The sequence below is a fragment of the Girardinichthys multiradiatus genome, chromosome 24 (assembly GCF_021462225.1).
Source record: "Girardinichthys multiradiatus isolate DD_20200921_A chromosome 24, DD_fGirMul_XY1, whole genome shotgun sequence".
NCBI lineage: Eukaryota > Metazoa > Chordata > Actinopteri > Cyprinodontiformes > Goodeidae > Girardinichthys > Girardinichthys multiradiatus.
The window spans coordinates 12,153,424-12,176,395 of NC_061816.1; the positions used below are offsets into that span (position 1 = coordinate 12,153,424).

A 22,972-nucleotide genomic window follows, 5' to 3' on the forward strand; every position below is an offset into this window, starting at 1 on the left:
GTAAAGCAAAGGATTAATATGTGGAAAAGCAACTCATGTCCACTGTTAAGCACGGTGGAGGATCTGTGATGCTGTGGGTTCGTTTCTCTACCAAAAGGAATGGAGACCTTGTTAGAGGGGATTGCATTATGATGGCCTACTGAAGTAAACGGAAAATGGGTCATCACTGGGTCTATCGACAGGATAATGAAAACATAAAGGTTTCGGACACAGAAATCTAGCTTCTTGTTTCTCCAAAATATGCATCCAAACTCAAACAAATCAGAATTACACCATCTGTTTTCTGTAGCTGTATAAAATTAAACAGGATTGGGGGCTTTATTACAGCTGATTAGACCAACAGCGCCCCCTTGTGTTACACAAGAATGTTACTCATACATGTCAGAAAACAGAAGAGGATTAAGTATTTGCTGAGCTTCATTATTGAGGTTAATTGTCAGTATCTCTATCCTCCAAGATTCAAACTGCACAAAACATTTGTTTCCTTTTCATCCCGTCATGAGTTGCTTTAGCTATATTCTCTAAATCCCGAACTTATCTACAACTCTAAACAATCTGTACGCCGTTTTTTTTATTTCACCTAACACTGTACCGCACTGCTTCCATTCTGACCTGTTCCCAGGGACTGCCTAGGATACAGTATCCCACAGCATAATGCTGCCACTGCCATACTTCACAATGCAAACGGTCGTTTTAGGGTGATGTTTTTGCATCTAACTGAATAGTACAGCATGTTTGTTAGTTTTTGTTCCTCATGGCTTGCCACCATACCACGAAGCCCAACCTCCTCCGGTGGATTTAATGTTGAATTTATCTAAAGATGAGATACTCCTACTGTAGTAGGAAATAGATTCATTTTACAGATTTTTACACATCTTTACCAGGAAGAGAGAAAAAATCTGTACTGTAATTCACATCTCATGATTATGTCCTCATTCTTAATGCTCTTAACACCTCGAGGCCAGTCCTCTCTAAGGAGGACCACTTACTAATGTGAACTGGTCGTAGACCTGCATCAGGTCCTCCATCCTGTACTGTTCCAGCACCATGAAGTCGTCAAGCGCGGCGCTGCCTTTTCTGGCGCAGTCTTGGCAGTGGACCAAACACTGCTTCTTGGACAGGTGCTCGCGCCGCACAAACAACAGGTTGAACACTTCCACCTGCAACGTCGTTTAAATATATACGTTAAACAGAGAAGAACGAGGGAAAGACGTCCTCTCCAGACAGACGGACGCCACAGTTCCTCGTCAGGGATAGAATAATAAACAATTACAGCGATGATTAAGTGGCATATATATGAACACTTGTCGAGGAAAAACAGCTGGAAGCACTTTATTCTAATTAAATCCATTAGTGGAGCTGTTAATCGGTGCAAACAAACAAAAAAACTCCTGTTTTAATTCAGTCGAACAAAATTAGTCTGGATGCTGTCGGCTATCAGTGATATCACTAAGTGCAGAATGATGAAATGGGTTTGTTAAAATAGTGACGACTGGATAACATTTTCAAGTCTTATTGTGATTTATTTGCAAAATATCAAACTTTGGACCACCCTAAAAATGAACGTAGGCTGAGAGAATTGCCTTCCACTTGAAAATAGTTTTACTTGCCTCACAGATGGTGCAGTAGTGTGCCGGCTCATCTCTGGTCCTCAGCCTCAGAACGGTCTCCTTCCCAGCTGACGTCAGAGCCTCCTTCACCCACTGGCACTGTTTCAACGTCCGCAGCAAGCAGTACCTGCGGCGAGAACGCGCCCATTTAGCAGCAGATCTGAAAACTGTCGGCAGAGAACGTGAAAGCGGACGGGCTCCTCACTTGATCATCTCGAACAGCTTGTGGTCGGACACTTTGATGTTCCGCGCCATGTTCCAGGAGAGGTGCACCATGGGAACCATAGACTTAACGCTCTGGAGCTTGTTCCACTCGTAACGCTCCACACCCAGCTTATACTGGTGGGCTACAAAAGCAGTTTGAAAAGATAACTGGGGTTATCTTCAATGCAACCCCACAGCATGCTACTGCCACCTCCATGTTTCACTGAGGTGTTGATATGTTTAGGTAATACATTAAATTTTTGTGTCACATGAGCAGAATACCTTCCTCCACATGTTTGCTACATTGTGTACATACCTTGGGGCAAACGGGACCTTTTTTTTGGCTTGCTTACTGCCACTCTTCCACGAAGGCCAGGTTTTGGTAATAACCATCTAGTCAACAGGTTATTCCCACCTGAGCTATTGATCTATGCAGCTCCCCCAGGGTTACCATGGGCTTCTGAGCTGCTTCTCTCATTAAAGCTCAACTAGATTTTGTTATTTGTAAAACAAATATATAGATCACTTCTCAATAAGGCAGTACTTTGTATTAGTCTGTCACATAAAATCCCATTGGGAAGCATTAAAGTTTGTGGTTGTTACATGAAATAAATATTAAAAAGTTAAAATGTTGTATGTAAAACAATTGACACAAAAATATGCCAGAAACAAACCTGAAAAAAGAATGAAGGCCATCTTTGGCAACATGGGTCTGACTATGAGTAAAATGGACCTTTACGTACCAGTGAGAGGTCCAACGTTCCAGCCGACGTTGTTGCACCAACCGATAGCCTGCACCCAGTGGATGGTTCCTGTGTTGAGCCACACCAAATCGCCTGGACGCTGGATGAAGCGATAAACCGGCACATCAGCCTCGTACAGGTCCTCCAGGTTGGGCCACCACGAGCCCATTAGGAAGTTTATGTTGTTCCTGCAGAGAAGGGAAGAGCTGGGAGTAACATATGCACTAATACATTAAACAAACATGTAAAGACGTCTTACTTCTCGCAGAAGTTACTCATCACTCCCCAGTAAGCCTCCGGCACAGCGAACCACTCGCAGTCTCCGGGCCCGATGTTGATATTGACAGCACAGAAGTTGTTGTGCTCTTGGTGGCCTGCGATCCTGCTCCCGGGGACCTTCATGTAGAGCTGAACCGTGTTCATACCCAGGATGGTGTGACCCACGTGGCTCAGCAGGTTGCCGGCTGACACCACTCGAGCAAAGGCTGGCAGTTTACTGAGCTCCTGCAGCTGCTGTTTCCACCTGGCAGGGGGCGCAGCGGAGCAGAGTTCAACACTTTGGATTCGAGATTAAACAAGCAGCTTGTTTGCTTTCAGGTTACATTAGAGGAGACATAAATTTACTCCAAACTCACTTCCTTTCATCAGAGACGTCGATGTTAGTTCCAAATTTTATGTGTTTTAAAGGCCCTCTTCTTTTTCGTGTGGCACTTAAAAATAACAGAAACATGAACATTTAGCAAGATTCAGGATGATAAACATATTTACAAAAAGCCGTTTTGTCAAGTACCTCTCTGCAGATGATGGCTCTGTGTCCAGAGGTTCCTTTAGTGCCTTCTTTTCATTCTCCTCCTGAAATCAACCCGTTAAAAAAAACAGAATTAGCAGACAGCGCTTCTTTGAAATCTCTCTGGATTCTTGCACAAAAGTTTAATTTCAAAGCATCCGGGAAAAGCAGAACTAACCCTCAGAGACTCCTGGAAAGAAGCAGCCTGATACTGAGCATATTTGGCAATGGTGGTGTGAGCACGGGTGCTCTCGCAGCGCCACATCTTCTTGGTGCCACTCGGGTCCCAGTTCTCGTCTGCAGGCTGTAGGAGCTGAGTCCAGACCTCCACCGGGTGCTCCGGGTTAGCCTCCACTAAAGTCTTGGTGGAGAACAAGCCGAGGTCTGAAAAACAGAAGCTCAGATATCAGTGTGATCAAATAAGAGATGGAGAAAAAAAGAAGAGGAGCAAAGGAAGCACTTACCCAGTTTGAGCGCTCCAGCTAGGCCCCTAATAACAGTGACCGGGTTGGAGGGGTTTGTGCAGAATTGGTGCAGAGGAGGGAAAAAAGCGTCCCTCTTGTTCTCCAGCTGAAAACCAGCAATTCAAGAATTTCACACAAACATCTTAAGCTTTATGATGTAGAGCAATGAAAACAAGAAGAGGCTGCTCACGTAGATACTGGGAGTGGGAGGGTTGAGCTTGTCTTTGGGCAGGGCTGGTGAAGGCGGGGGCGGCAGCCGGGGCGGGGGGCACTTATCGAGAAGGATGCTGCTGTTGGAAAGCCCGTTCTTTCCAAGGTTTCTGCAAAGACGCAGCAAAAACCATCACTGGTGCAACACGGGATGAATCATGGCTTTGTTTTCAAAAACAAATTATATTTTTTCAGAAAAAGAAGGAAATAACTGGAAAACTAAGTAACCAGTTAGAGGAATCTATTGAACGGAGTCATATTTGCACAGCAACAAGACAGCTCAGTGGCCTTGCTGTAAACTCTTACATAACCCATTGCCTGTGGAGCTGTACTTACACTCTACCTCCACTAGGAGGAGACATGTTCAAAACAAACCGCCTGCTGTACCAGAGCAGCACCGAGGCGTCACTTTCACACAGTTCTGACACAGTTTCAGTTTCTAAACTCCAGCCAGAAATTTCATTCTTTTTCCATTTTCATTGTCGTTCTGCGAGTGGAAATGTTTAATCTGGTTTGATAATGTTTTTATAAAGGTTAGGGTTTAGCATCAGTGTTTTAAGCATAAACTTGAGAAAATATAAACTTAAACTTGCTTGTTGCACTTAGTTTTGTTCTCTCATCTCAAGATGAGACCAAAAGCACTGTTTGATGTGATAACTGATAAGTATTTCATTATCTCTTTTAGTAAAAAGTTTGCATTTATTTCAACCCAGAACCCCAGAGTGTGATGGTCCAAGCTGCTACAGATCATCCCCAGTCGTCATGGTGAGGACGGTTTCTGCACCATAATCAACCTATTACCTAAACAAAGCCTGGTGGTCTATCATTTCACCTTTAAGACCTTTACTTCTTCAAACAATAATCTAGCAGGGCCACTAAAATAACCAGAGTTCACCTGCACTGTGATGTGAAAGAAGAGCAAAGAAGCAGTGCAGTCTCACCTGCAGGCCTTCAGTACATCTGTGGAGCTGGGATAGATGGATATTGAAGACGACGAAGACGATGAGGAGGACGAGCTGTGTCCGTGTGGAGGCGTTGCTATGAGACCTGTGATGGTGGGAGGCTCACCCTTAAGTGGGCTTTGAGAGTCCTCCGAAATGCCTCCTTTGCTGTTGCCATTGACGGCAGGCGCAGTAGACAACGTGGTGGTAGCGGTGGTGGTGGTGGGGGGACTCTGGCCCCCTGTTTGGGTGTGTTCAGAAGATTTGGGCGACGGTGTGGCTGTAGATATGGCGGAGATGGGCGAGGAGGCGGCCGAGTTGCCCTGAGGTTGGGGCACAGAGGGCACAGCAGCCGGATGGATGTTGTTAATTTTCTTTTGGGACTCCAGCACCGTAGACACTGTGGATGGAGTCCCCTCCGACGGCGCCTCGCTCTCCTCAGGGCCCTTTTCCACTACCAGAAGGGCAGATAGCCTGGGATTGTCTGCGCTAAGGCTTTGCTTATCACTACCTTCTGTCCCCTTGTCTCCATTCCCAGAGTGGACGTGATTGGCTAGTCCATCTGTCTGCACCTTTTCACTCTCAGCAGACGGGAGCGGCAACTGCTCCTTACCGCCTGAGCCCCCGTTCCCGTGGGAGGTGGCATCAGCATGACCATCTTTGGTAGTGGACGCTGTGGGTCCAGCACCACCTGAGGTAGAGGAGTGGGGGAGGGATGGGGGGGAGGGGAGGTGGTTATGAGTCTGTCGCAGCGATGGAGCGTTACTGGAATGTCCAACCTGATTGTTGGGGTGAATTAGGGTGGTGGTGTTGGGGGTCTGGGTGTGAGAGGGAGTCCCCTCACTGCTTGAGCCTGTCGCATGTGAAACACACTCCTTTTGAAGCCCCTGAAGGAAAAAAGTACAGATTCCAACATTTTTAACAAGTTTTTCTGACAGTTTTTCCAACAGAGCTTTACAACCAACAGCAAACACTCGCTGATGGGGACAGCTGCATGTTCTGAAAGACATGATCTGGTGGAAAGTCTAACCTGAGAGGAGTTTAGGTGCAGGGCCTGGTGTGGCATGGCGTCCTGTGGCGTCATGCTTGTGCAGGTGTGAGGTAGCAGTGCTGCGTTGCTGCTGCCGGCAGCTTGCGGGTAAGGCACGTCTCCGTTGGGTCCTGTGGCCGCGGGCCCCGGCTGATTATTAGTATTACCATTTCTATTGTCACCCACAGAGTCAGAGTGTCTGTGTGGCCCGGAGCCGACGGGCCCGTTGGCCAGCGGCTGAGGCGGGCAAAGGTGCCGTGACGGTCCCAAGTGGGGCCGGGTGGGGTGGAGGCTGGGGTTGGGAGAGGGGAGAGAGTTGGTGGTGGGACCATTAGGAAGAGAGGGACGAAGCTGACCTCCTGACGCATTTTGCCTCATCTGTAAAAGAAAACCACAAAACATTAAGCTTGAAATTAGAGCTTAACCATACAGTTCAAACATTGTTCTCCTTGCTGTACAACATTAAATCAGACGGCATGTTTCCTGTTTCAGGTCAGTTAGGATCACTAAAAACCAGGGATGTATGATATATCGGCATTAACATTTAGTCTGATTTAATGTCGAAGAGAGAGAAAATAAAGGTAACGTGTCTCTTTTTCACAGCGTATGTAAATATCCAGTTCGTCCAGTGTCAGGTATTTATTTTTGACAGATTGTTACCTGGTGCTGCTGCATTACAGCGAGCTGAGCTTCCAGCTGCTCCAACATCTGTAGCTGAGGGGGCTTCAGATTGGCCCGGTTACTGCGCAGCTGTTCCAGCATCTGAAAGACAGGAAAGCAAATCATAAATGATCTGAGCCCAGATTTCACAGGAACTTAGATCAGAACTAGAGCACCACCAAGCATTCATCTAGAAATGGACATTTTTATTTCCCACAGTCATTAAATGCATCAAAACCTCCAAAGGCATTTTCTTTGGGATAAAAACGCACCAACCATGTAAACTGATGCCCCTTTTTTTTAAAGTAAAACCAATAAAAATCAATCCAGATAATATTTCATATTCTTAACTTCTTATTCATTAGTTTTGTTAAGGGTAAATTCCCAGTCTTTTTGCGAGCAAACACCACTAATAGAACTGCTGCTAGCTGTTTTTCTATATTTGCACTATTGCCAACATACATTTCCTACACTCTTTGGGATCTCCTCTAACCCTACTATAGGGTGACTTCTATGTAATCTACTATATTCAAGTGTGGAAACTGGATTTATGTGGCCCAAATAATTATTTAGGGAGGTTTTTATACATGTGCACCTTAATACATTTGAATATCCTTCAAGGTAAATCTATTTCAGTATTTAAAAGGTGAAACACAATCATGGAGGAGGTTGCTGATTTCACAAATGTACAGCAGACAGTCAATGATAATGTCCACAAGGAGGGGAAGCCACATAGGGCTATTTCTAAAGAAGCTCGTTGCGCTGCAGTGCTGTTTCCAAGCACATTAATGGAAAATTGAGTGGAAGGAAAAAGTGTGATAGAAAGAGGTGCAACAGGGATAACTGATGCTTTGCATCCTCTTTTCAGATAGAAATAAATGTTGCATTTCATTTAAAAATAAAGGACCCAGAGTCAGGAGGAAGAGTGGAGAGGCACAGAATCAACACTGCTTGAGGTCCACTGTGTTTTCTGAAGTCCACAGCCAATGCAGCCATCTACCAGGAAATGTTAGAGCCTTTCATGCTTCCTTCTGCTGATAAGCTTTATGGAGATGCGGATTTCATTTCCAGCAGGACTGGACAGCTGTCCAGACTGCCAAACCTACCATCAAATGCTTGACTGACCATGCTTAAACCCACAGAGAATCTATGGAGTATTGTCAAGAGGAACATTAGACACCATAACTACAATGCAGATGAGCTGCAACCTGGCCTTCCTTAACCCCTGCCCTCTTCATGCACAAGCAGCCCCTAAAAAGAAACTTAACTGTATGAGATAATCTACCAAATGTAACAGAGATATGGTGTTAATGATCACATATTAACGAAGTGACTATATAAAATATTCCGCGTTTATACAGTCATCCAATTCTAAGACACTGTAAGAATCCATGTCTTTTTCCCCCCATTTATGCAAGTTTTTTTTCTATGCTGTCTATAAATGTGACTAATTCAAGGTTGTAGAAAAGTATCACCAACCTGTAATTTCTGTGGGGAGAGGTACCAGCTCAGTGCTGGCTGTTGTGGTGGATTACTGGGCCATGAATCATTCTGAGGGGAAACAAAATACGACGACTTCGATACAAATAACGCTTGCAGTGAGTAGTGAAACACCACAGAGAACAGGAAGCAGTCACACGTTTACCTTGGCAGGACTGCCGGCTCTTCTCCTCTTGGCTGGGCATGACTGGTCCTCTGCTTGACCCAGCGAGCCCCCATGAGGGGGTAGAGACTGACCTGAGCCCCCTCCTTCAGCACTGTGATTGGGCTTACAGGCCTGGAGAGAAGGGAATGGAAGGGGGCACAGGCAAAAGTAAAGCAAAACAAATGTGAGGAGGCAAAGGAGGGAGACACCAGAGGAGGACAGGAACGGTTGGAAAGAGAACGAGAAGAAAAAAAAAAAAAGTCAAAGTTGGAAAAGTAAGATGAAGGGAGAGTGAAAACCCAATTATGGGTGGTTATCAAGATGTAAAGCGGCAATAAGAGAACAGGACAAGATGGGTTGGGGGGACACATGAAAAAGAACAGAGAAAGGGAGAAACAATGCCGTGATTTGGTGTTTGAGCTTAAAGCAAAAAAAAATAAATAAATCCTGGTCGGAAATTCAGCACTAGTGCTTTTTCCCCACACTGGAGCTAAATTTACAGGTTTCAATTACAGCGCTGTCACACAACGCAAGGAACAAGCTGCTGTGACTCAACCTCTACAGCAAAACGATGCATCTCCCGCCTCAGTTGATTAAAAAAGACGAGTCAGATGTGGCTGCTGACAGATCACCGCCTCATTGGTTACCTTTTCTTTCTTCTGTTGACATTTGCTTTAAAAATCTGGAATTCAATCGATTCAATGACAACTTTTAAAATCTGGTTGAAAGAAAATGAAGTCAGTATCAGGCTTAAGCCACATCAGACCGACAGAAATCTCATCCATAAACATTTTAGGGTCATTCCCACAGTCACAGCTACTGAATAAGCAGAGCTACAGTGCCTCGCACAAGTATACACACCCCTCACCGTTTTCACTTTTTGATCACATTGCAAACAAACTTCAGTGTGTTTTATTGTACTTTTATGTAACAGACGACCACAAAGTAGTAGATTATTGTAAGGTAGAAGGAAAATGATGCAAGGTTTTTATTTTTTATTATTACCAACACAAATCAAAAAATGTGGCCTGCATTAGGTCAGGACTTCTTAGAACCATCTTTTCCTGCTAGCTAACGAAGCCGGGCTAATTATCCAGCTAACATTAGGGTTTAGCGTCGCTCTATAAAGAGCAGAACTATATCAAACCATGAATATCTTCCTACTTGTCTACTTTGGACTCTCGCCTGCTTCTCTAAATAGTCGTCTTCTTGGCCAGTCTTCAGCGAAGGTAGATACTTCATAATTCTGCACTACTTGGTCTGGGTCCGTCACATAAAACCTGAATAAATGACAGTGAGGTCTGTGGTTCCATCGTGACAAAATGTGGAAAAAAGTTCAAAGAGTGTGACTACTTTATTAAGGCCTTGTATAAATTAAAAACAACAACAATCACGCACAAACAGAACTACTGATGTCTACTGATATGCTAAAGACTGAAGTGACAATCAAACACTAGGGGGCGTTGCTAGGGCTCTGTGAGCGGCTGCAGGTGCTTCTAAGGTCAGCTACTGAAAGAGGAAGAGGAGTGGGATGATGGACAGGCCTCTACAGCAGCACGGCCTCACCGATCACATCGGAGCATTGTCAAAAGCCAAATAAACCTTGGAGCGCTGCAAACGCTTTAGGAAGGCAACTCCTGGTAGGCTACAGAACAGCAGAGCAAGAGCAAACAGCGGGGCGGGTGGTTGCAAGTTCAACAAATTTGCCTCCTTGAACTGGATTTGTAATGAACCGATTGGAAACATAAGCTCGAATGCCACATTAGATTAAAACAGGATTAAAAAGGAGAAGAAAGTGAATAGGAAAGAATTAAAAGGCTTTTGTTAGGTTTTCATTCTGCTGGAGTTGAGTGTGATGGGTGAAGGCAAGTGACTGCTGCAGAAAAGAGGGGGGATGCAGGGTTGGGTAACACTTGGCTGGAGACCTTGTCATTTTAAAACTTATTGGGTATTGCTGTTAATGTTGAATATTTAGTTCCAATAGAAAATTTAAAAAACACAGATGGTGACGTAGGCGTCATTGAGCTCAAGCGTTACCCATCTAAATGCACAGCAGTGCCTGTGCTGACCTGCAGGTGTGTCTGTGTCTGCGCAGACGGAGGAGGGGTGGGATGGGGAGTCGAAGGAGGGAAGGGGAAGTGCGAGTTGCTCTATCTGGTCTCTCACCTGCTGCGGTGCACTGCTCAGGCCTCCCTGCCTGGAGGTTAGCTCAGCTGGGATTGGTAGGCTCCATGCCTCCTCAATAAGAGGGAGCATTTTACTTTTACCCTGTAGGCTACTGAGCTGGGGGTTACTCAATTGAGCCTAGGGGAATGGAAGACGACGTGAAAAACAAAAAAAATAAATTAAAAAATAAATGAATAAAGGACAAAGTTGTGATGACCTCAAAACAAGGAATGATCAGAGCAATGGTAAATATAGGTAGAGGTCTTTACGATTCCTGGCTGCAAGGACCAGGTATTAAACCATCATCATGAATTAACCACACAACAAAGTGCTTATATGACACAGAGCAACAGTAGCAAATCAATTAAAACAAGGCAAGTTGCTTGTCTTAATGCGACATGATATGCTAGCAAACGTGGTGGAAATGTGACATTTCTTCATGCACATGTAAAGGAAAATGACTCTTTGGACGAAAATAAAGATGAATATATGGGATATAGGGACCGTTGATTGTAGCTGATTCTGAAGGGCTGAAGGAAGCTTTCTGCTGCTGAAAGGGGGGGGCTTTTATTTACCTCAGCTGTTAGGATCTTTATCAGGAAGAGCTGTGCTATAATCCGCTCTTGTTCTTTTTATGCTGCCTCAAAGTCCCAAACAAAACCCTTGCAAATGTTTTTCTACCCATCAAAGTGTGAGACTTCAGCCACAGCTGTGGTTTTTAATGATTAAATAGCATATATCAGCTTGTAAGAAAACAAAACAAAAAAATGGAAAAGATGGAACGATACATTTTCTCTGGACTTTGCCATCACTAAATTTGAACTGGGATGGAAACTTACGCAATGATGCCAGTGTTTGTAACGTCATCACTCTTCTCAAATATTCAGATTCATCCTCGGCACGTTTTTCCTTACGTGCTTTAAAATATTTGTCAATTTTGGAAATGGAATGTAACCATGGTGAGCTACAGGCCTGAACAAAACTGAAAAAGAACTGTTGCAAAAATGATAATATATGCCATTTAAGTGGAGCATTGGTCTGAACACACCCACTGACCTCAGTCCGTCACACTTCCTGCTAATGCTAACACACACAAGACTGCACAGCCTGCCATTAAATGAGCACCCAGCTGCTATTTCTTCATATTTCTGATGACCTATCCATACCTACAGTTAGGCTTAAAGTTTGTTAAATGCTAACCTTTACTTATCAAGAGTAATGAAAGGGAACTTTTAGAAAAATATACTGTCTTAATTAAAAGAAATGAATAAAAGGTGTTGAGTAAAGCTGTTTTTTTTGTTTTTTTTTACAGGGTCCAACCCCTGCTGTTAAAAAACAAATAGGTTTGTTTGAGCTGCAGCTGATGTTTTTGCCACCTGGTGGAGATCTAACTTGCAGCATGATCCTTATATATATAGAGCAGGGTTTCTGCTTTTTATCTCAACATCTCTGAGTGAGTGGTGTTGTTAGGTCAGATAAATGTAACCCATGGCAAACTTTGACACAAAAATTGCTTAATATCAGAATGTAATCGATTTACCAGATAAAGCAATCAATGTTATGCATTTCATAACCCAAATGAGCTTTAGCAACATCTAGAATTTAGTGCAACCCTGACCCAAAAGTCTGAAACTGTTGTTGCTGCAGCACAGAGAAGTTTAGTGGGTGGAAAACATTTGCAGGGATTTTTTGGGAAGCATTTGAAGGCGGCCTTCAAAGACGCTTGTTTTCCATGATCTGTTCTACACTCGTCCATGTCAAAAACCGACTATGGTTTTTAAAAGACCCGCTGCTTGACTGGATTCTTCTAACCCATCAGGTAGGTAGACAAGGACACAGGGTTCTTGTTTTAATTTAGTTTGTAGGAATGTCATGCACAAAGAGAACCTCAGAGTGTTCTAGCCCCATTCCCTAGGAATATTATATAGATTAATTAAGCTTTGCCCCTACAAGAAATTTTTAATAACAAGAGAAGAAATGGAAGAACAAAAAGACACTGAAAGAACCCAAAGCTTTCACTCCCGGGAAAATTAGATTTATGTTTCTTTCAGTTGCATGCATTGGCCTATATTCTACTGCACTTTGCTGCATTGCTTTCCGCATACACGGCGCACAAAAAGCAGCATTTGAGGAGACAGTTTCAACTGAATGAACCCCAGAGTATTTCAAAGAAATAATCAGCAGCCAGCAGATTGTATTGTTTCACAAAAATCCAGTTAAAGCCGTCTTCTGTTCACTCAGCCAAAATATGGGCGTCTCTCCTGCCTGCAATCTCTCTTTTCACCCACCTGGAGACATTTGATGCGGTGGGTTAACGCGGTGGTGTTGGTGCAGCCTTTGCTGCGTGTGGCGTTGATGTAGCACTTTATGGCATCGTGCGGCTGGTTACAGGACTCGTACAATGTGCCCAGATCCATCCAGGCTGCGGCGTGGCTGTGGTCCAGCTGCACGGCGCAAATGTAAGCCTGCAAAGCGTCCATTGGCTGGTTCTGCTGCTGGTACAACACCCTGAGAGAGGACAGGTGAGGATGCCACATTTTGCAAAGAGAGGAAGACGTTGTGCACATAGACAAAAGAGATGGGAAGACAAAACAAGAATCAGAATTACAAAATTCAAACTTTCCCCTCCTAAAGCCAGTGGCAAAGAGAATTTCAGAACTGAAGGAATTACCCTGATAAACCTTGCTATGGATCAGAGCTGTATACAGAAATACACATTTACCCTATAGAGCACCAAGTATCTGCACTGGCCTCCGATTTATCTATGGATTGCCGATAAGAGACAAAGGCATCCTGGACCTTGCCAATACTTGCGTAGCACCTGCAAAAACAAAAATCATCACATTAAGACAAAAGGGAACTTGACACCACCTAAATGATCATTTAGGAAGCATGGGGGTTTAGCATTGCTAGGATTGTTAACAATATTTCTTTTAATGATTAAAACCTTGAACAACATACCTGCCAAGGAAATACCAAGACTGTCCAGAGTTGGGGTCAGCTTCCACAGATTTCTGCAGACACTGGATGGCATAACTGTCCCTGCTGGCCTTGTCCCCCAGCTGTTCCACTGTGTGATGCATCCAGCCTGAGAGGAAACGACAAAGACTCCATTAGACATGTTTGTAATTGAAGACAAAATTACTTAGTTTGACAATCAAATGTCAAATTAGCTTACCCAACTGCTGCAAGGTGGTGGCCTTCACCTGTGCAGGTAGGTCCTCCGTCTGCAGCAGAGTCTCGTACGCCTCCTTGGAAGCCCGGTATCTCTTCTGCAATAGACAGATAAGAATTTGCAGAGTACAAAATGAATTTGTCTCACTCTAAGCAACAAACACTTGTTAAAATCAGGAAACATTTCAATATTTGCTGTCATTCCTTTCGTAAAGCGAAACTCGTATAGATTCAGAGTGAAAGATTTCAAGTGTGTATTTTTTGTAATTTTTAGGATTATGGCTTACAAATAAAAACCCAAAATTCAGTGTCTCACAAATTAGAATATTACATCAAATCTATAAAAAAAAGCATTTAAAAAATGTTTCAGGCGTCTGGAAAAGTATGTTCTTTTCTATGTACTTAATACTTGGTTGGGCCTCATATTGCATGAATTACTGCATTCATGCATTTAATGTACAAATGTTATGGTCAAATGATGGTCTAGACTCTAGACAATCATGGTCTGCTGACACCCTTCACAAGGAGGGTACAGCACAAAAGGACATGGCTAGAGAACCCGCTTGTATTTATAGAAAACTGAGTGGAAAGACAAAGGTGCACCATCAACAGGGATAACCGCAGCGTTGCAAAATCCAGAAGAAAGATGAGAGACACCAGACCCCCCAACAATGCAGACCTGGGCTTCCATTACACCTCAGCAGAACCACAGGCTGATCCCTTCCATGCCACGCCACATTGATGCAGTAATTCATGTAAAAGGAGCCCCAACCAAGTAGCGAGTTTATACAAATTAACATACTTTTCAGAAGCGGTTATCATAAATTTGGTACATTTTGTGCAGCCCAATTCATAACTTTTCTCAGATATTGTCATGTTGTAGCCAAAATACAAATGAACGGCACACTTTTCAAGCACCATCGTGTGCCACTTCATGTTTGTCTATAGTAAATCCCAATTAAACAGTAAAGTTTAAGGCTGAAACATGACAAAATGCGGAAAGGTTCGCAACACTTTCCCAAGGTATATCTCTGCTTCATGCAACACCACAAGAAAAACAAAGTACCCAACAACCTGTCGACGTGGTTCATATTTAGTCACATGTGTGTAAAGATTTATGAAGCAGATTAGAAACCTCAGGCTTGTGTTATCTCACAGTCACACAAACAGCATAATCTGACCACATTAGCTGCAACGTGCTTCTACTCCAGGCTTGTGATTGCTACTGTACCTCCCCACTGAAACCCACTGAAAGAGAGAGAGACGCCATCAGCATACCAAAGAAGGCGAGACAGATTTTGCTGTTTCCGTGGCAACCCCGATGATCAGCTAATCTTGTACTCACTCCCCTGTTGCACGCCCCCACCCCATCTCCCCTCAATTCATCAGCGCCTAGTTTAAGATGCAAGGAAAAACAGGGCTTTCCCCAGCATTGAGATGCTCGCTTATATAGATTTCTATTATTAATGGGAAGGAAGCTGTTGCCAGGGATTTACAAGTCATCCCAACAAATCACAGCAAATGTCCTGTACCCTTGGGAGCAAGGACAACGGATGTACAAGTTCAAAAACATAAGGTAAAAAAAGAAACTTACCTGAATCTCATACAGATGAGCAATGTGGAACTGAACTGTAAATGAGAGAAGAACAAACAGGTTAGACAGAAGTTGATTTATCATTTCTCACCCCATCTCTTGCTTTGTAATACCCATTGTCCTCTAAAGTGTTTGGAAAGTAGTGCAGCGATGTCAGGAAAAACATAAGCTTGCCTGCATACATCAGGTGCAACAAAGCAGACAGGTAACCGTGATCCTGGCGGCACCTTCCTTTGTCTGGAGCGCTGCAGTGTCTGATCTAAGCTGCCTGAGTGACTCTCAGCAGATGGAGGGGAGAGAGGGAGTTGAGGAGAGAAAGTGGGGAGGAGGGGGGAGATCGGGGCTGCCCTTGATATTTTATGTCTGTGCGTGTGTTTGAGAGGAGGGATGAGGACACACTGAGGCAAACGGCAACAGAAAAGCTGGGCAAAAAGGGATATTGCCGTCGTCAAGGTAACAGGTGCTGAGGCAAGAGGGGAAATGGGATGACAGCAGCAGCATTTTTAATCATGGCAGCGCTCTGACTAGACTTTAAGGACAGAACAACATCTTGCATAGAAGATAATAGATATTTTTACATGATTATCCCTGTAAATAAATAACAGTTCTTATTCTTGGTGGCTTACTTTCAGCTTTGGACAAAGTGCAGGGGTTTGAGTCAATCAAAGCCAGCTGAAAATGCTGCAAGGAGAACAAAACAAAGGTTTAAAAAAATGAGTAAAACTGTATAATTATCAGCATTAAAAGCTCAGAGAGACAACCATGCTGCTGGTTTCTACATACCTTTAGGCTTGACTCATAATCTGTGTTGACTTTGAACATGAGACCCAGACGAAGGTGGATCTCCTTGGCCCGGGAGAACCCCGGATCGATGTACAGCACCTCCTGGAATGCTTTGATTGCCCTGCAGAAGGATTCAAGACAACATTGAGGGAAAAAGAAGGTAACTGAGAGGGGAAAACCAAGCTGCAGAACATCCTGTTAGTCAGACAGCCATTGATCATTCTGGTCCCACCGAAGATGCGCCATCCAGGAGTAAACAGCCAGCTCTAAGCTTGTTCTGCTGCTTTTTACTTTAAACCTAAATCAAACCTTCTTTTATGGAAGTAATAACACAAAATCACAGCATTCTACAAGGAGGTACAGATATTTGTTTTCCATCACATCAAATCCTTTGAAGCTTGCAGTTGTAAGATGACAATTTGTGGAAAGGTTCAAGGTGTATTTGTTACTTGCTACGTACCAAGTCCGTGGTTCTCAACCCTGATCCTCAGGGTCCTTCATATTTTAGAGGCGCCTCATCTCCGGCATACCGGAACATTACCCTCCTCAGCAGGTCATCAAGTGCTGCAGAAACCTATTAATCATCCGTTCATCTAAGCCAGGTGTGTGGAAGATAGAGAGACCTAAAATACGCAGGACTGTGGTTCCTGAGGACCAGGGTTGAGGAGCACTGCACTAAATGCCCGTTCCAGTCCCCAACTCTGGGACTCAGGTTCATGCTCCGTTGGATGAGCATTCCTCTGTGCATCACTTGGTGTGTTTAAAGCACACAAGAAAAGATATTTCACTGTTTACTAACTAGTTCAGCTTCTACCGGATACACCAAATTTCTTTCATTATCTCTTCCTCTATAATCCATCACATTTGCAATTGGATCCAGGGCTGTTCAGAGGAGGAAACTTACTTTCTCACTGATTTTATTGTCTTAATGCCAATTTCTATCTTCAATATAACATTTATCTGTGGTGCATAGAGGTGTTCAGCTTGCATTGGACCAGGAGGGGTGTTGTATTTGCAGAAAAGCGACAAACAAAGCTGGGACTCACCACTGAAAGGCGTTATAGTGGAAGTAGACCATTCCAAGGCCATACAGAAACGCAGCATTCTAGACAGGATGGACAGATGTACAGTTGCTTAAAATAGGTCAATTTACCATTAAAACATACAACCATGTCACTTCATTTACATTCAAACGAACTTAAAAAAAGAAAAGAAAATAAGGTTAAACTGTGTCAAACACTACACAAGACAGGGCTTTGTCATCTGTGGCTAACACCTAGACGGCTCATTGCACAACTTTGTGGCTCCCTGGTAAAGCTCATCACAAATTCAATAAGAAAAAAAAAAACAACAGGTTTATTCAAATCAGCATTTAGCCTAACCACAAAGGTTCACAACCAGGTGCTCAGAATGACTGACATGAAACCTGAAACCGCATCTCAGCCTGACATCTAACCCAACTGAGACCAGAAATGCTTCATGTGAAGCAGTGAGTGTAAATGTGGGCTGTATGGCAGTGCGGATGTGGCCGTGTGGAGAAAAAAAAAAGGGGGTTATAAACACATGAGTCTTACCTTCCAGTAGTCTGATTGTAAACTGTAGTACCTCTGGTATGCTGATAATGCTGGAATGAAAAGAAACAGGTCATGGCAGAACCTGTGCATGTGTGCAAAGTCTATGCATTTAGTATACACCTCGATAAATTAGAAAATCACTAAAAAGTTCATTTCTTGCTGTAAGTTAACGGAGAAAGTAGGACTTATATTATACAATTTCATTACACACAGTGATGCAAAATGCAAAATTGACTTTCATCTGCAAAAGGGACGTTGTATTGCTGGGTAACAGGCCGACCCTTCTCCTCCAAGCCCGGGTAAGACATCTGAAGAACTGACTCCAGCTTCAGTCCATTCTTTGGAAATCTCCCCAAAACTCTAAAATAGGTTTAGCTTCACCTCTGTTGCCTGTGCTTTTTTTTTTCCTCCTTCCACCCAACTTTCCATCACCATGCTTATATACGTCGAACTGAACCCGCCAGATTCTTCACCTGTGACCTTTTGTAGCTTACCCTCCTTGTGGCGATTGTCAATGATCGTGGACAACTGTCCAGTTTCATATGACCGTGCATTCCATAACACGACTATAACAGAACCGTTCTGTGTTGAAGATCCATTTGTAATGGTTCTCTTTGAAGTTGGTTACAGAAATAAATGAGCTTTTTATGATGTTCTAATTCACTACTGAGACAAACCTGACATCTTACAACATGCAGATGTTAAGGCTGGATGTTGGCTCACCTTTTGGATAATCCTCCAAGAGGAGGTTGAAGTGGCCGAGCTGGCAGAAGATTTCAGGCTCCACTTTGCCCTCGGCTTTAAGGATGAGCGAATCGTAGCAGCGGACAGCCTGGGGAGACCAAGAACAACAAACTTGAACATTCCTTGTTTGCACGGGTTGTATACAGAACATTTGCAAACCGGTAATGTTTAGTTAAAATGACATTTAAATTTAAATGTCACCTGATTGAAACTTTTTACCCACGTTGATATTTACTGGTTTATATGCAGTAGTAGAAAATCTCACTAACATTGGGGAAGTTGTGTAACTGAAGGGGGAAGTTAACAGAACTTAACTCGGGTCAATAAATCAAATAGACTCTAAAACTGTTTATGTTTGCTTCCAAGTTTAACTCTACATCTCATGGAAATCTCATTGCTGAGATTAGTATAAAAAAATAAAAAAAACATTATTAGATACATTTGTACCCTAAATCTCCAGCTGAAGATGCTAAAACAAAGCAAATTCATCAAAACAAAGGCTGAAATTGACCTCCAGCTGGTAGTTGGTACAGTAAAACGAGTGATTACACCTGCATCAAGACCACTAAAGAGCCTAATTTACACACAAAAATCAAGTGCATGAAGATGTTATCCAGTTTTCACCAAAACAGCCCATTTCACTGTGATCCTATCACAAACTGACCTCTGAAATCAGTCATATTCAACCGTTTAAAGACAAATAGCTGTAAGAGAAGGTTAAAAAAAAAACAACATTTTTCCAGTTTCTTAGGAAGTGAAAACCCGATCAAAACATAAAAGCATCAGATGTAGAAACATAAATAAAACAGTGTGGCATAAAATGTGTGCTGCAATCATAGTTACTGCTTGGCAGGTTTTACAATGGTTACATTAGGAGTCTGTGATAAAGCCGGACTTAAAGCTAGAAATGAACCGATCAGGCTTTTCATGGCCGATCACAATTCATGGTTTTATCTGGGGTCTGAGCTGCCGGTTCTGATCCGTTTCTCTAAGGACAATAACCTGGAAGAGAAAAAAAGTGCTCCAGGTTTACTTGTACAGGTGGTAGCGTTGAATCCAACAGAAATTAAAAGTTTTATCATCCTGTTTTCAAGAAAAACTCCTTTATTTTATCTGATTTTTATTCAACTAAAAAAGTGCTTCAAAAGAACAAGCTGTTGCTTGGTGGCTTCTTACAGTTCAGATACATTTTCCATTTAAATTTTGTCATCGTTCAAGCTAAAACTACCTAATTATTATCATTATGCTCTTTAAATAATGAAATAAGATGATAATGAGGTTTTCTTCTAATTGAGCATTTTGGTCACTGGTTTATTCTTATTTGGGCATGTTCTGTTAAATCCCTGCAAGGTGGCGCAGTTGGTAGCACTGTTGCCTTGTAGCACGTAGGTCTGGGGTTCAAATCCGGGTACAGTGGGCCTTACTGCATGTAGTTTCCATGTTCTCCCTGTGAATGCAAGGATTCTTTCTGGGTACTCCAGCTTACTCCCACAGTCCAATAAACATGACTATTAGGTTAACTGATTTCTCTAAATTGTCTATAGGCATGAGTGCATGCAGATTAGGGTTGCACAGTATTAGGAAATCATGTAATGGTGAGGCGAAACTATTGCTGAATATTGCAATGACAACCAAGGTTGGGTGATATGTAACATTTTTTTCAACCGATATGTGTCAGTCCAACAAATGACAATGGGCGATATATTTGCGCAGGTGACGTTTGGACTTTTTTTGTGGGCGGAGCAATGTCAAGAGCCACAGACTGATTTGCCAATTTAGAACACAAATGTCCAAAAATGGAGGAACTACTTATCCAAAAAAATAATAATTATGCACATATACAGGTCCTTCTCAAAATATTAGCATATTGTGATAAAGTTCATTATTTTCCATAATGTCATGATGAAAATTTAACATTCATATATTTTAGATTCATTGCACACTAACTGAAATATTTCTGGTCTTTTATTGTCTTAATACGGATGATTGTGGCATACAGCTCATGAAAACCCAAAATTCCTATCTCACAAAATTAGCATATTTCATCCGACCAATAAAAGAAAATTGTTTTTAATACAAAAAACATCAACCTTCAAATAATCATGTACAGTTATGCACTCAATACTTGGTCAGGAATCCTTTTGCAGAAATGACTGCTTCAATGCAGCGTGGCATGGAGGCAATCAGCCTGTGGCACTGCTGAGGTCTTATGGAGGCCCAGGATGCTTCGATAGCGGCCTTTAGCTCATCCAGAGTGTTGGGTCTTGAGTCTCTCAACGTTCTCTTCACAATATCCCACAGATTCTCTATGGGGTTCAGGTCAGGAGAGTTGGCAGGCCAATTGAGCACAGTGATACCATGGTCAGTAAACCATTTACCAGTGGTTTTGGCACTGTGAGCAGGTGCCAGGTCGTGCTGAAAAGTGAAATCTTCATCTCCATAAAGCTTTTCAGCAGATGGAAGCATGAAGTGCTCCAAAATCTCCTGATAGCTAGCTGCATTGACCCTGCCCTTGATAAAACACAGTGGACCAACACCAGCAGCTGACACGGCACCCCAGACCATCACTGACTGTGGGTACTTGACACTGGACTTCTGGCATTTTGGCATTTCCTTCTCCCCAGTCTTCCTCCAGACTCTGGCACCTTGATTTCCGAATGACATGCAGAATTTGCTTTCATCCGAAAAAAGTACTTTGGACAACTGAGCAACAGTCCAGTGCTGCTTCTCTGTAGCCCAGGTCTGGGGAATGCGGCACCTGTAGCCCATTTCCTGCACACGCCTGTGCACGGTGGCTCTGGATGTTTCTACTCCATACTCAGTCCACTGCTTCCGCAGGTCCCCCAAGGTCTGGAATCGGCCCTTCTCCACAATCTTCCTCAGGGTCCAGTCACCTCTTCTCGTTGTGCAGCGTTTTCTGCCACACTTTTTCCTTCCCACAGACTTCCCACTGAGGTGCCTTGATACAGCACTCTGGGAACAGCCTATTCGTTCAGAAATTTCTTTCTGTGTCTTACCCTCTTGCTTGAGGGTGTCAATAGTGGCCTTCTGGACAGCAGTCAGGTCGGCAGTCTTACCCATGATTGGGGTTTGGAGTGATGAACCAGGCTGGGAGTTTTAAAGGCCTCAAGAATCTTTTGCAGGTGTTTAGAGTTAACTCGTTGATTCAGATGATTAGGTTCATAGATCGTTTAGAGACCCTTTTAATGATATGCTAATTTTGTGAGATAGGAATTTTGGGTTTTCATGAGCTGTATGCCAAAATCATCCGTATTAAGACAATAAAAGACCTGAAATATTTCAGTTAGTGTGCAATGAATCTAAAATATATGAATGTTAAATTTTCATCATGACATTATGGATAATAATGAACTTTATCACAATATGCTAATATTTTGAGAAGGACCTGTATATAGACCAAATGTTTGGACACACCTTCTCATTAAAAGAGTTGTCTTTATTTTCATGACTATGAATATTGTAGCTTCACACTGAAGGCATCAAAACTATGAATTAACACATGTGGAATTATATACTGAACAAAAAAGTGTGAAACAACTGAAAATATGTCTTATATTCTAGGTTCTTCAAAGTAGCCACCTTTTGCTTTGATTACTGCTACACACACTCTTGGCCTTCTGTTGATGAGCTTCAAGAGGTAGTCACCTGAAATGGTTTTCCAACAGTCTTGAAGGAGTTCCCAGAGATGCTTAGCACTTGTTGGCCCTTTTGCCTTCACTCTGCGGTCCAGCTCACCCCAAACCATCTCGATTGGGTTCAGGTCCGGTGACTGTGGAGGCCAGGTCATCTGGCGCAGCACCCCATCACTCTCCTTCTTGGTCAAATAGCCCTTACACAGCCTGGAGGTGTGTTTGGGGTCATTGTCCTGTTGAAAAATAAATGATGGTCCAACTAAATGCAAACCGGATGGAATAGCATGCCGCTGCAAGATGCTGTGGTAGTCATGCTGGTTCAGTGTGCCTTCAATTTTGAATAAATCCCCAACAGTGTCACCAGCAAAGCACCCCCACACCATCACACCTCCTCCTCCATGCTTCACGGTGGGAACCAGGCATGTAGAGTCCATCCGATCACCTCTTCTGCGCCGCACAAAGACACGGTGGTTGGAACCAAAGATCTCAAACTTCGACTCATCAGACCAAAGCAGAGATTTCCACTGGTCTAATGTCCATTCCTTGTGTTCTTTAGCCCAAACGAGTCTCTTCTGCTTGTTGCCTGTCCTCAGCAGTGGTTTCCTAGCAGCTATTTTACCATGAAGGCCTGATTCACAGTCTCCTCTTAACAGTTGTTCTAGAGATGTGTCTGCTGCTAGAACTCTGTGTGGTATTGACCGGTTCTCTAATCTGAGCTGCTGTTAACCTGCGATTTCTGAGGCTGGTGACTCGGATGAACTTATTGTCCGCAGCAGAGGTGACTCCTGGTCTTCCTTTCCTGGGGCGGTCCTCATGTGAGCCAGTTTCTTTGTAGCGCTTGATGGTTTTTACCACTGCCCTTGGGGACACTTTCAAAGTTTTCCCAATTGTTCGGACTGACTGACCTTCATTTCTTAAACTAATGATGGCCACTCGTTTTTCTTTACTTAGCTGCTTTTTTCTTGCCATAATACAAATTCTAACAGTCTA

At 43.2% G+C, this 22,972-nt stretch overlaps 1 protein-coding gene across 4 annotated transcripts in view; it reads right to left on the bottom strand.

Annotated features, from left to right (window-relative positions):
• The window catches only part of LOC124861790 (histone demethylase UTY-like), a 34,430-nt gene that overhangs the window by 1,796 nt on the left and 9,662 nt on the right, over positions 1–22,972 (bottom strand). The window contains exons 3-28 of one of the 4 annotated variants that reach the window (XM_047355726.1): positions 18,309–18,417; positions 17,586–17,635; positions 17,058–17,116; positions 16,012–16,132; positions 15,855–15,909; positions 15,229–15,263; positions 13,639–13,732; positions 13,422–13,548; positions 13,183–13,281; positions 12,749–12,968; positions 10,461–10,598; positions 8,295–8,426; positions 8,129–8,200; positions 6,650–6,751; positions 5,990–6,367; positions 4,960–5,846; positions 3,999–4,128; positions 3,809–3,914; positions 3,523–3,728; positions 3,348–3,409; positions 3,193–3,267; positions 2,817–3,080; positions 2,558–2,745; positions 1,816–1,957; positions 1,611–1,737; positions 990–1,160 (exon numbers count right to left, since the gene is read on the bottom strand). In XM_047355726.1, the coding sequence (XP_047211682.1) occupies positions 990–1,160; positions 1,611–1,737; positions 1,816–1,957; positions 2,558–2,745; positions 2,817–3,080; positions 3,193–3,267; positions 3,348–3,409; positions 3,523–3,728; positions 3,809–3,914; positions 3,999–4,128; positions 4,960–5,846; positions 5,990–6,367; positions 6,650–6,751; positions 8,129–8,200; positions 8,295–8,426; positions 10,461–10,598; positions 12,749–12,968; positions 13,183–13,281; positions 13,422–13,548; positions 13,639–13,732; positions 15,229–15,263; positions 15,855–15,909; positions 16,012–16,132; positions 17,058–17,116; positions 17,586–17,635; positions 18,309–18,417 (4,149 nt within the window). Of the gene's footprint in view, positions 1–989; positions 1,161–1,610; positions 1,738–1,815; positions 1,958–2,557; positions 2,746–2,816; positions 3,081–3,192; positions 3,268–3,347; positions 3,410–3,522; positions 3,729–3,808; positions 3,915–3,998; positions 4,129–4,959; positions 5,847–5,989; positions 6,368–6,649; positions 6,752–8,128; positions 8,201–8,294; positions 8,427–10,460; positions 10,599–12,748; positions 12,969–13,182; positions 13,282–13,421; positions 13,549–13,638; positions 13,733–15,228; positions 15,264–15,402; positions 15,812–15,854; positions 15,910–16,011; positions 16,133–17,057; positions 17,117–17,585; positions 17,636–18,308; positions 18,418–22,972 lie in introns of those variants that run through there. The other 3 variants (XM_047355727.1, XM_047355728.1, XM_047355729.1) reach the window with 3 other exon arrangements.